The 13,508-nt window shown below is 53.6% G+C and overlaps 1 protein-coding gene across 2 annotated transcripts; it reads left to right on the top strand.

Annotated features, from left to right (window-relative positions):
* The first annotated feature begins 205 nt into the window (after positions 1-205).
* On the top strand, positions 206-4,685 carry CTRB2 (chymotrypsinogen B2). Of its 2 annotated transcripts, XM_065898643.1 has the most exons (7): positions 206-258; positions 2,047-2,150; positions 2,272-2,351; positions 2,453-2,531; positions 2,788-2,968; positions 3,870-4,003; positions 4,464-4,685. In XM_065898643.1, the coding sequence occupies exons 1-7, from the start codon at positions 207-209 to the stop codon at positions 4,623-4,625; spliced, it is 792 nt and encodes a 263-aa protein (XP_065754715.1). In that variant the 5' UTR covers position 206; the 3' UTR covers positions 4,626-4,685. The 2 variants fall into 2 exon arrangements, with proteins under 2 accessions (XP_065754715.1, XP_065754716.1); XM_065898644.1 differs by lacking the exon at positions 3,870-4,003 and having other exon boundaries at positions 207-258.
* The last annotated feature ends 8,823 nt before the right edge of the window (positions 4,686-13,508 follow it).

Raw genomic sequence — 13,508 nt, 5'->3', positions numbered from 1 at the left:
CCAGGGGCTGGATGTCCCCGGCTGAGAGCCAGTACAGGTTTCGAAGGGGGCTCGGTCCCCCCGCCCCTGTCCCGCTTATCGCCCAAGGTTCCTGGATAACAGGAGGGTGGCACTCAGGCCTCTCTGGCTGGGCTGGGCCTGTGGGGTCCCAGGGGATGTAAAAGGAGCCGCTGGGGCAGGTGCCCCATATCTTCCTGACTAGCAGCATGGCCTTTCTCTGGCTCCTCTCCTGCTTCGCCCTCCTGGGGGACGCCTTCGGTGAGTGCTGGGGCTAGGGGCGCCAGCCAGGTCTGGGAGGGGGCTGAGGAGTAGTTCCCTGAGCCCCTAATGGCACCGCAGCCAGGCCCCATCAGAGGCTGGAGGGGCTCTGTCCGGAGCAACCTGGGGGCCTGGCCAAGAGGGAGATCTGAGCCCTCTTCCCTGCTCCCTTGGGCCTCACACCCCGACAGGCAATCGAGCCTGCAGGGAGGAGAGGGGTCCTTCTGGAGCTTTCTGAGCCCTCACACCCTGCACTGGAAGGGTGGAAAAGGCCAGTCTGGGCCGCACCGAGATCTGAGGCCTCAGAAGTGGCTCAAGTTGGGGAGCTGTGGGCAGAGACGGTTGTGGTAGCAAGAGCCCTCCCACGGCCTCCACCTGGGCTTTTTAATTACTCTTCTGGGCACTTGCTAAGCGTTTCGTTTTCTATTAAAAAAAGACGAAATAGTGAAAAATACAAAAAATAATATGACATCCATGTACCTTCCATTGGGATTTAGCAAATGTTATCTTTTTCCAGATTTGCTTCAGGTATTTCTTTTTAAAACATAAAACAGATTCAGCTAAAGCCTCCTCTCCTCCTCGGAAGGTGATCCCTATTCTGAGCTCACTGTGTATCATTTCTGTGTGGGATTTTACAAATTTACTACACATTCATAAATCCATCAACACAGTATAACATTTGTAAAAACTTACATGAACTGTATTATCCGCTACAGGTTTATAACATGCCTTTTCCCACCCGGGTGGTTTTAGATTTATCCCAGTTAATATGAAGACCCAGCTCGTTCACTTTAATCACTGTAAAACACTCAGCTGTGTGAATACATCACAGCTGATATTCTAATCTTCTTGCTATTACAAAAAAATGGATTATGTTGATGACATGTTTTGGTGATAACAACCTTCAGTGAGTGGCTGGTGCATCCCCCTGTCCCCAGGGGCAGGATGCCGGTCCGGGCATGCAGCAAGGCCTGCATGACCCCCGGGTGGCCTGGCTGGTCGTAAGGGCTGTACCTGCCCAACTTTCTTTACTTTTGCCAAACTGTAAAACCTGTATGCAGGTGCCGAGAACTCACCTGGTCCTGACACAGCAAATGCATCAGGGACACATTAAGTACACCTGACTGTTCTCATTGTTTTGTGACAGTTCAGGTCCTTTGTTTTCAATTTCCTCAATGTGTCCTTTTATGGCGTGGAATCAAAGTCCCGTTGTATTAAATAATTAACTAAAACTTTATACAATGAAGAGTTCCTGAAATCCCTGGGACTAGTGAATTCAGTGTAAAACATACTCCCATCGGCTGTCAGAATTCTGGGTTCCCCAGGGGCTGGGGTTATCAGATTTTAATTCCATACCCCCCAGGCCCCACCAATCTAATGGATGAGCTTTGACTTGTGAGGTGAGATTGTTTGCTCCCCAGTTTACTGAGGAAAATGAGCATCAGGGATTCAGTGACTGGTCTGAGGCTTCACAGCAAGGAAGGGTGGGCCTAGGAGTCCAGGCAGGATAGTCCGATTACTCAGCCTGTTTTCTGCTCTTTCAGGCAGGGTGGCCCTGGGTGGAGCAGCCCTGTTCCTCTGCATCCCTGGATGGGACACTGGGGTCAGCAGGCTGTATGTGGGGATCCTTGAGCCCACAGGTGGAAGGCACCAGGAGAAGTTTTTTGGAGGAGGGGGGAGTGTGGCAGAGGGTCCTGAGTCAGCCTGGACAGCTGAGCTACAAACCAGGATTTCTGCAGACTGGCTCCGGGTCTCAAACCTTCTTCCCCGTCCCCTCGCCCTCCTCAGGCTGCGGGGTCCCTGCCATCGACCCTGTGCTGAGTGGCCTGTCCAGGATCGTCAACGGGGAGGAGGCTGTCCCCGGCTCCTGGCCCTGGCAGGTGTCCCTGCAGGTGAGGGAGGATTCTGCACACGAGTAGGGGGATGCACTGGGATATCAGCCCAGCTGGGGGCTGCTGCCCAGATTGGTTTTGCTGGTGCCCGGGCGGGGCTAACCCTCCGATCTTCCTCTAGGACAGCACCGGCTTCCACTTCTGCGGGGGCTCCCTCATCAGCGAGGACTGGGTGGTCACCACCGCCCACTGTGGGGTCAAGTGAGGGCCCGGGCTCAGGGTTCTGTTTCGGGCTCCAGTCTTGGGTGGGGGAGGGGAGTAGGGCACGTTCTCAGTCCTCAACCCCCATGTGATTCCCCCAGAACCTCTGACCTGGTGGTGGCCGGGGAGTTTGACCAGGGCTCAGACGCCGAGAACATCCAGGTCCTGAAGATTGCCAAGGTACGCCCAGGCCCTGCTGGGCCGGCCCGGGATCAGCCGCAGGGCTGCAGGCAGGGGCAGGGGGACGAAGACCCTTCGGCCGCTTGAGAGACAGGAGCCAAGCGTGGATGAGGCCGGTCTCAGGGTTCTCATTCCGGGCTCCAATGGGTCTGTTTCCGCTGAATGGATCGCCAGGAAAGGAGCTGGTCTCCCTGAAACCTGCAGATCCCCGACTTAACCCAGGGCCTCACCTCGCCTTTCTGGGCCCCACCCGCAGGTTTTCAAGAACCCCAAGTTCAGCATGCCCACCTTCCGTAACGACATCACCCTGCTGAAGCTGGCCACGCCCGCGCGCTTCTCCGAGACCGTGTCCGCCGTGTGCCTGCCCAGCGCCAACGACGACTTCCCTGCCGGGACGCTGTGCGCCACCACGGGCTGGGGCAAGACCAAGCACAACGGTGAGCGGGCCGGGGCCTTTCCATCCACGAGGCGTGTCCGGGGTAGGGGCGGCCTGAGCCACAGGAGTCTCCAGGTGGGACACATATGGCTCTTTTAAAAATGTTTTAGTCTAAATTCCTATACAGTCATCAATCTTTCCATTTCTTTATTTAAAACGCTCTTAATTAAAAGACTACCAGACATGAATAAAAATGAGGGTTAATAATATATACGTAAACAGTTTCTGAAGAAACACCTAAGTACCAGCAAGTCTCGCCCCCTCTCACCTGCAAGGAGAGGGACAGCCCGGATTTCCCTCCAGACTGAGGAGGTTGGTGCGTCCAGCGCCCCTGAAGTCTGGGCCCGGAGTCCAGTGTCCTGGTCGGGTTCGGGCCTGAGCGCCCAGGTGCCCCCCACCGCCCCCCAGCGCTACTCCATCTGCAGGTTCTTCCTCGGTGTCCTGAGTTCTTCTGCCCCGGCCACGGCCCCCGGCTGGTCCCGTAACAGGACAGAAGCAGCCGGGAAAGGGCAGCAGGAGGGAGGTGCTCCCTCGGGGGTCCCCTCCGGTGTCCCCGGTCAGAAGGACGTGCATCCCCTTCCCTGGGGGGGAAGGACGGCCCCTCCACCCACACACAGTGGCCGCCAGGGCCCAGGGCGCACGGGGCTCCGAGGCAGGACCTGTTGCAGCAGCTGCTGGAAGCACAGTCCCCGCTGCCTGGTGTGGAATCGCAGAGGAGCCGCGTCCCAGACTCCCTGAAGGTGTCAGGGAAGGTTCGAAGCTCGGTGTCCACGATCATCGCGACGGAGGAAGACTGGGACCCTGCAGGGGGAGGGCGGGGCTCAGGCGGCCCCTGGTCTCTTCTCCCCAGGGGCGGGCTGGTGGCATGAGGGGCCCTGACCCCACGCCCTCTGTCCTTCCAGCTCTCAAGACCCCCGACAAGCTGCAGCAGGCGACCCTGCCCATCGTGTCCAACGCCGACTGCAGGAAGTACTGGGGCAGCAAGATCACCGACGTGATGATCTGTGCGGGCGCCAGCGGCGTCTCCTCCTGCATGGTACGGCCTGGCTCCGCCACCCTGCCCGCCCTCACTGACCGTGCCTCCCCTGGCCAGGCCAGGAGGCCCACTCCTCTCTGCCATGACCTGTCTAACTTCATGCCCTGCCCAGTGCCCCAGTGAAGGGCTGGACCAGATGCCCCTGGTGAGGGCCGGCTCTGGCCAGGTGTGGTGTGGGGCTTCCCAGGCGTATTTAATCTCACACCAACCCCACGAGCCGGACGCTTCAGCCTGTTTTACAGCTGATGGGGAGGCTGAGAGGATAAGCCACCTGCCCCAGGCCGTCCAGGAGTAGGTGGCAGGGCTGGGGCTGCCGTCTGAGCAGATCTGAGTCTCTTGTGCACAACCACTGGGCCCCCACTTGTGCTTTGTCTGCACCCCTGGACTTGCCAGGTCAGGGCACACCAGGGCCCTGGTACTCCCTTTCAGGCTTGAACACAAGTCCTATCTCCTCCTGCAGGGCGACTCTGGTGGCCCCCTGGTCTGCCAGAAGGATGGAGCCTGGACCCCGGTGGGTATCATGTCCTGGGGCAGCGGCACTTGTTCCACATCAACACCTGCTGTGTACGCCCGTGTTACTGCACTCATCCCCTGGGTACAGCAGATCCTGGCCGCCAACTGAGCCCAGGGCTCCTGCCATCCCAACCCTGAGAGTCCCCAGTAAAAACATCTGTCTGCACATGTCTCTCTGTGTGGCCTGGGCGACGTGGGGCTGCAGTGGTCCCTGTCACCCACTAAGGGGAGGTGTTACTGCTCCCTTTCCAGGCTGCCAGTACTCCAGCAACCCCCCTCTCAGGAAGCTGAGTCTTTGTATCTCATCCTCCCTGCTCAGGACTCCATCCTGGGGTAGAGCCCAGGGACTAATTGCTGGAGGCAGCTTGGCCCATGGAGCTTTCTGGAAGGCAGGAGTCTCGGCCAGGCTGTGCAGTCCCCGGAGATGGGCATTGGGAAGGCAGGGTGGGTCTGTGGAGATGGTCTTTCTATCCTCCTTGGTTCTTCACTGCACATTTCTGTAAGACCCGTTTATCCCGAGGATTCCTGTACTCTCTGTCATAGATGGACCTGGAGCAGGCATCTATTGCCCCCAAAGCACTGGGTTTAGGGGAGAGGCAGACAGAATTACAACAGTTCATTTCCCATTTTATCCTCCCACAGTCAGACCTATAGCCTCCACCATCAGTCACGGCACCACACGTCGGTCATGCACAACCCCGGTTCACATCATCCTCTCCCAGGTCCCACATCTTGATGTTTCTTTCCCTCTGGAGTTTCTACAAGGCTAGTCTTTGGGAAGGCAGCTGGTAGTCCACACTCACCGGGCATCTGGGAAGGAATGGCATTGGCCTCCCTGCTGCATTTCCCTTTCAGTATTCTTCCTAATATCTTTCCCTTCCTGGTGGAATTTTAGGTGTTCTGATAGTGGGTCATAATATGTTGAAATTAAGGTTACACATACCATTTAATTACTAAGGACACGGAAGAAAGCCCCCAGATAGCGGAACCTGATTTGGAGAATGAACATGTGAAAGGGAGAAAAGAAAAATGAGAGAGAAGCGTTGGGCAGAGGAGTGGGGTCACAAAGTAAAGTGTTTAAAATATTATTTAAAGCCCAGTGTTTTAAGGAACACTGGAGGTTTGGGGTGGGGGAACTGCTCAAACTTGGAGAAGAAAGTACAAGCATTTTATATCGACATCAAAACCATTTACATGCAAATGAATGTGGGATGTGATGCGTATAAAAATGCAGTAGCGAACACAGGCCTGGTTAAGTTAGTTTTTCACTCACTAGCAAGACCTGCCTTCACCTCTGCCAACCATTTTGCCAACCTTCCCCCTGGAGTCTGAAAACCGCAATCCCGGGATAAGATCGCCACCTCGTGGCCCATGTGAAAACTGCAAGTCTGTGCAGGGCTTCTGACTTAGAAATGTAATGTGAGCCCAATGGGTGGTTTTAGATGATCTCATAGCCTTTCTAAAAACAAAATTAAATAGGTGAATTAATTTTATGTGTATATTTTATTTAACTCAGTATATCCAATTATTATCATTTCAACATGTTTTAAAATTATTAATGGTATATTTTACATTCTTTTTCTCATACTAGGTCTTTGAAGTCCAGTGTGTAACTTGCACTTACTGCACATCTCAATTAGGATGCTAAATTTTCATCAGGAATACTTGATCTGTATTTAAGTTTCATAAAATATTGCAGTTGAAAAAGTAGATTTGCATACCCAAGTGGTTTCCAGTTAGGCGTTACACTGAAAAGTATAGTTAAAAAATTCCATGATTAATTGGGAGTCTGTCTCCATTTGCAAACAGACCCTCTGTAGAGCAGGGTGTGCTTAATAAGGGCCCTGCTGAGGCTGCCCCATACAGTATTTTTTTTTTTTTTACTATTTATTTGTTTATTTTAAAATTTTTAAATTGAAGTATAGTTGATTTACAAGGTTGTGTTAATTTCTGCTGTACAGCAAAGTGATTCAGTTATACATATATATATATTCTTTTTCATATTTTTTTCCATTATGGTTTATCACAGGGTATTGAACATAGTTCCCTGTGCTCTACAGTAGGACCTTGTTGTTTATCCATCCTATATATAATCGTTTGAACCTGCTAACCCTAACCTCTCACTCCATCCCTCTCCTACCCACCTCCCCCTTGGCAACCACCAGTCTATTCTCTACGTCTGTGATTCTGTTTCTGTGTCATAGATAGGTTCATTTGTGTCATATTTTAGATTCCACATATAAGTGATAGCATATGGCATTTGTCTTTCTCTTTCTGACTTACTTCACTTGGCCCATCCAGTGTTCCTGTTCTTCCTTAGACACAATTAGGGCATATGGCCAACCTTCTCTGTCCACAGATCACCTAGCTTCCTATTTAACTGACATGTCTGGACCGATCAGAAGAGGATGGTCATCGTTCACATCTGGAGAGTGTCACATCGTTCACCAGTCACTTATCAGCCGACATCTGTACCCGCAGCTAGCGGACACGGTGATGAGCTGTGCGGACGCCCCGCAGCGCTGACCCACAGCCCAGCTGCAGGGAGTGTTGCCCACAGACAGCCCTCAGCCGTCAGCCCTCTCTGGCAACTTCCTCAGCTGCAGAGAATCTTCCTGACCGAGGTCATGCTGCCTTTCTGGGCGGCCCACATCCCTGATTGGTCAGCTGGGTTTTAAAGGCCCATCCCTTCCCTTCCCAGGTGTTGATCCTGGAAGCACTCCCTGATACACTTCCTGGTGCTGACCTTCATCTCAGAGTCTGCTCCCCGGAAGCTCGAATTTTGACTCTTGGTACCAGGAGTGGGTGGACTCCAGAAAGCAGGCGCTAGGACGGGATTCTGGAGTTGGACCGCTCTCTGCCGGCTGTGGCCGTGAGGACACCTTCCCCCTTGGTAGGGGCGGCACCGCCCGCGGCACAAGGTAACGATGAAATTGTTCAGACTTCCACCCCTGACAAACTGGGATGGTAGTCTGGCGGGAGAGGATTCACTAGTGGGTTTCCCCATATGTCAGGAGTTGGTGAAATACGGGGGGGTGGAGGGAGAAACTGTAAGGCTGGTGAAACGGCGTAGCAGTTGGTAAGCACAATTCAGGCTTCAGAAAAAGGAAAGGAAAAGCTGAGAGTGATTCATAGCCAATTAAAAGCTAGGCGTGAAGGCCAGAGAGCCTCCTTGGGAGCGCAGAAAGAGCTGCCCAACCTCCGCGGCTCCCTGGTGAGAAAGCTGAGCACGGGGTCCAGGGTGTAGTCGTAGAGCAGCTTAGACGTTCAAGCTAGGCGGGTCTGCCAGGCCAGGGTCAGGGCCCTGCAGGACCGCAGGCTCCTCAGCACAGGCCCCACCTCCACTCCTGGAGGTGTGCTGGGCCTGGTAAGAGAGGAAAGAAACCGTGTCCCAAGAGAGCTGCAGGACCTCGCCAGCAAGGCCAGGTGAGCCCTGGATCAAGTGGGGTCAGAACATAAAATCAGATAAGGGAGAGATGACTGATTTGGGAGCCCTCTCCCAGGACACAGGATTTAACACTCTAGCTGGGTCCCCCAGGGATGGTTGCCCACTTGCTGCCTGGATGGCTCCTAGAAGCCAGAAACCAGCCCTGGACCCCACTAAATGAGGGCCACATGCCAGAATGACCAGGTCAGACGGCGGAAGAAGGGATTTAAGGCTGAGAGAAGCGGGCGTGGTAGGGTGGCCGCGCTGTGTAAAGCAGGATGCCCAGTGGCTGCCTTCCACGGGAAGGCCCGGAAGGCGCACCAGAGTAGGAAGGAATGTGCTGGAGGGAGGGGCACCAGGCTGGCTGAGAAGTTCACCCCCCCCCCCACCCCCGTGCCCTCTTTAGGCCAGCCTGGGCGGTAGGAGACGCTGCTACAAGAAGCTGCCAGGAGGATGCAGTTACCGTGATGGTGGCAGGGCGGGACGGGCAGCTGGGTCCTGGCCCGCAGAGTGATGGAGTTGGTTAGGAGGGCCTGGAAGCGCTCTGGCAGAATAGATGGACCGCTACCAGGGGTCCTGCTCCATCTGTGTGATCGAAAGAAATCAAGGACGGGCGACCAGCAGGCTAAGTGGCCTCAGTAAACACCTCGGCATTCTGTGGCACCTCCAACTTGTCTCAGGCCTCCTTTGCCTCGACCAGAGTTAGGTGCTTCCTCCTCCGAGGTCTCACAAGCCTTGTATCCCCCTCTGCTAGAAACTAATTATGCTCCACTGGATTCACCTGTTTACTAGACTAGACTGTGGGCTTTATGAGGCAGGAGCCGGTCCTCTGCTTACGCCACAAGGCAGTGCTGCTAATCACGCACGAGGTTCCCGCAGTGGGTCTCCAGCCCAGCTGCGGCAGCATCACGTGGGGGTGGGCTGACTCTTTACCTCGTCGTGCGACTGGCAGCGTGCTTATGGGATGTAGTTGTCTTTGAAGTGGGTGTCTCGGCAATCAAGAGTTTGTCAGGCACTTGCTTTAAAATTAAAAAAACCCAACCAAACAGGGACTTCCCTGGCGGTCCCGTGGTGAAGACTCCACGCTGCCAACACAGGGGGCTTGAGTTCGATCCCCGGTCGGGGAACTAAGATCCCACATGCCTCGCAGTGCGGCCAAAAGATTAAAACAAAACAAAACACCTCACTGTCTGGCACTTACACTACAATCCACCCTGTGATGCTGAGGCAGTCAGAGTCCGTGGTAAAAGGACATTAACAGCCTGGGTAGCAGCTAAGTTAGAAGTCAGGGGGAGGGCACACTGTGACCTACGAAGTACACCTCTAAATCCTAAATGTACACATCCCATAATAACGTACAGTCTGCGATGTTGTTCGTAGCTATCGTCGCAAACTTAAAGCGTCCAGCCACGAAAATAGGTCCGTGATCTCGGGGACTCTGGGAATCTGTTCGAAGATCTGGGTAATATTTCAACATCTGGGCAAGTGAAGTGGTGAGGTCTCTGACGTGGTGGTGTGTCCCTGGGGTGTCATCTCTGGTGCAAGAGGTATAGGCGTCTCCCGCGGCAAACTTGGGCTGGGGCCGTGTCGTCTGAGACGGTGTCCTCTCCAGCGATGGGTCCATCTCAGCGGTGAGGCAGTCACCCCGGCGACCCTCCCACGTGGCTGTCAGTTGGGGTACTGGTCACGGGCTGGTCGTAGGCTACCCTGATGTGACTCGGAGGTTTCCCTGAGGACTGAGCTGCCTATCTGCTACCGCTCCCTAGTGAACCTAACTGTGAAGGGCTCCCAGGGGTCTTCAGGGGCACATTCGGCCAAGGCATAGGCAGCTGCCCTTTCATCTCCCAAGGAGCTCATCCAAAGCACGTGAAGATCCTGCGCACATTTATATTCCAGGCTAGAGAGGATCTTAGGAATGCCATTTCCTCGGACCGATCCGTGAGGGCAAAGGAGAGACCATGAGACCACAGTTCCCATAACCAGAGGGGTTTTATGTACAGGCAATAGCAGGGCCAGCTGGTAGCAATGTTCCATGTATAGGAAACCGGAGGCGAGTGTCATTCAGACACTGCTTCCCGAGGACCAGTTGCCTATAAAGGGATTCCATCCCTTGCCCCAGGCTGGGTGGCATAGTGGCCTGAGCCCTTCTCAGTAGGGCTCTCCAACACTCCCTGCTTCTCCACCAGGTGGTGCAATTGCAAGCGGGAGTGGTATGTTCCAGCATTGGATCTGCACGATGGTTGGCCCGAGGGGTCTACCAGTAACCCCAACACCGGGCCAGTGCAAAGTCATAAGAATAGTCACAGCCACTGATGCTTGATGAGCTTGGGCGGGCGGGGTGGAGGTTCCGTGGCTGAGCTATTTGTATATTGATGAACGGCTGAGTGTTGTGATCCTTGGGGAGAAAGCTGTGGGCTGTGGGTTAGGGTGTCTAGCATGGGGGTACAGCCATGACGTGTAGCTTTCTCACCATATTCTCGTCTCCAAGTTGGGCTCAAATCTACCGTGCAGAGAGTTTCTTTCCCTCTTTCAGACACCCAAAACTGTGTCAGGGGTTGGTCCTCAGGCAATGAGTTCTACTTCCTGTGAATTAGTAGGAGATCTCTTTTCATCTGCCAGCCCTTGCAGCCTCTATAAACAGGGAGAGCGACCAGCATGGGGGTGACCCCTCCATTGTCAGGGCTTTAGAAGAAATGATTTCACACTAACTTGCTGGGCTTCTGGCCTGGGGGACACGCACTGATGAGGGGTCACATGGGACTACCTGCCCTCAATCAGGTCACCAGCGTGAAGCAAATGATGAAATGATGGAAAAACCCTAGTGGAAGGGGGGAGTAGAGTCAGAGGACAGAATAAAAAGCACCCTGTCTTGGAGGGTGAAAGCTTGAGGATTGCCGGAGATGACTGAAAGTGGAACTTCGGGGTGGGGGGTGGATAGTAATTGTTATGTGGGATAAGAAGGCCCCGGGGATGAGAATCAAGCAAGATGGGGCCCTAGCTTCATCCATTTCAGGGACCACTTGCTTGTAAGGAGAGGCTCTTTAAGGAGGCCATTCTGGGAATTCCCTGGCAGTCCAGTGGTTAGGGCTCGGTGCTTCACTGCTGGCCCGGATTCAATCCCTGGTCGGGGAACTAAGATCCGCAAAGCTGTTCGGCATGGCTCAGCACAGCCAAAAAAGAAAGAAAATATGCTGTTCTCGTGCTTGGTGAGGCCAGCACAGTGGGTGCCCGGGTCAGAGTCAGTAATGTCTAGTGATGCAAAGGGCACAAGACAAATGTAGTCAGGAAAGGCCTGTTTGAGGAGGAACCCTGGGCGGGGGTCGAGCAGAGGGGTCCTGCGTGTCAGCAGCGATGAGTGTGTCGACAGGAGGGGGCAGCAGCCAAGGAAATCAACCTGCCCGAGGGAGTGGTGGGTCTCCCCGAGGAACATGTCCCCATCCTCCATAATGGGAACAGAACAGAACTGGTGAGTAGGTTAACGACTACTGAGGATGCTTCCTGGACCCGTTGTATGTCCTCAATGAGTTCTATGATATTAGGAGTTGAAGCCTTAAGCGGGGAGAACCTGAACCTGAGCATTGACGTTTCCAGTGTCAAGGGTGAGGAGCCATCATTAGTGGCTGGCTTAAGTACCAGCCACATGGGGCTATTGCAAAGGAGACTGTGGCCCTAATGACTCTCAGCTGAAGCATATCTTTATTTTATGTATGTATTTATTTAAAATTTATTTTTATTTTTGGCTGCGTTGGGTCTTCGTTGCTGCACGCGGGCTTTCTCTAGTTGTGGCGAGCGGGGGCTACTCTTCGTTGCGGTGCGTGGACTTCTCATTGCGGTGGCTTCTCTTGTTGCAGAGCACGGGCTCTAGGCGTGCGGACTTCAGTAGTTGTGGCATGCAGGCTCAGTTGTGGCACATGGGCTTGGTTGCTCCGCGGCACGTGGGATCTTCTCGGACCAGGGATCGAACCTGTGTGGCCTGCATTGGCAGGTGGATTCTTAACCACTGCGCCACCAGTGATGTCCTATGTATTTATTTTAAAATATTTGTTTATTTGGCTGTGTCGGGTCTTAGTTGAGGCATGCAGGATCTTCACTGCAATGTGCGGGATCTTTAGTTGCAGCATGCTAATTCTTAGTTGCTACATGTGGGATCTAGTTCCCTGACCAGGGATCGAACCCAGACCCCCTGCATTGGGAGCTCAGAGTCTTAGCCACTGGACCACCAGGGAAGTCCCTCAAGCATATCTTTAATCATAGGACATGGGCCTTCAGTGCCCTGTTTACATCAGTATTGGGGAATGTTTACCATCTTGACCCGGAGAAAGAGTCACCGGTGCCCAATTGGCGAGTCCTACCAGTGAAGCCAAGAGCTTGGGCTTAGTCCATGGGGCATGGTGTTGTATCAATGGATCCATGCCTGCAATAGGAAAAGAAAAAACCAGGGGGGCACCACCAGAGGTAGCTAGCTGTTTGAGATGAATGGTCCCAATAGTTACATCCGAATGGGTTTTTACACCTTTGATTGATTTATAGGCAAAGGACTTCCTTTTAGGGAATTTAGAAGAATTGCCTCGAATGACAGTGACTTGGGCCCCAGAGTCTAATAGGGCCAAAAAGGACTAAATTTTTATTGTCCCAAATGGACCACCAGAGTGGTATAAGGATGATTGTCCTCAGGAGGTGGGACAAGCCTCAGGGAGCTGCCAGTTTTCTAGGGTAGGGGCTTAGGTGGCTGCCAGCCCTGGAGGTTAGGGAAGCAGGCAGAGGGAGCATCGGGGACAGGCTCGGGGTCAGGAGGTGTCTGTGTGGCAGGAAGGTGGACAGCAGAGGGAGGCTGTAGCTGGAGAATTCAGGTTTCAGGGCCTGGAGTTGAGACTGGCTACCCAGAGGTCAAGTGGCCAGAACCCCTGAGTTTTTGGAACTCCCGGTAGAGGCTTGCCTAAGTATTCCCATAAGGCTTCCCGAAGTAGTCCCATAAGTATTCCCATAAGAGGCAACTTATTGTCTAAGTTGAGGGTTTGTTGAAGAGGGAGTGGGGAATCTTTTTTGTTGAGGGAAATTTGTTCAAGGGAGACCCTTCCAGGGCAACTGGAGTAGAGGGCCATGAGTCTGTAACCTAAAACAGTAAAACAGCCTAGCAAAATTTGTTTATTCGAGAACAGCAAAGAATTGCGATCTGGGACATGCACCTAGTGCAAACCACATGGAAGTCCAGTAAAACAAAGGAGAGGAACCTCTTTCCTAGAGAAGGGGAAGTTGGGAGGGGCTGTTATAAACCAAAATCCATTGGGGGAAACTGGGAGTTTGAAATATAGGGGCTTTTCATGGTTGAGTGGTGATCACTTCCTGTGGGAGATGCCAAGTAAGGGTCTTCCTGTCAAGGTCTGGGTTGATGGTGGAGTGGTATGTGGGGGAGAGCTCCCTCTGCTGGCCTCTTGGCTCCATTTCACAAGTCTGAAGTATCTGGGCTCCTGGGTGGGAATCTCCTCCATGTCTAGGAACCATGTCAGCGCCCTCCAGTACCTTTTGGATGGTTTCAGCAGCTCCAATAAAATGTACTCCTGCCAC

This window comes from Phocoena phocoena, chromosome 20, assembly GCF_963924675.1.
Source record: "Phocoena phocoena chromosome 20, mPhoPho1.1, whole genome shotgun sequence".
NCBI lineage: Eukaryota > Metazoa > Chordata > Mammalia > Artiodactyla > Phocoenidae > Phocoena > Phocoena phocoena.
Note: the sequence above shows the minus strand (reverse complement) of the source record. Positions and strands in the feature narration are given on the sequence as shown.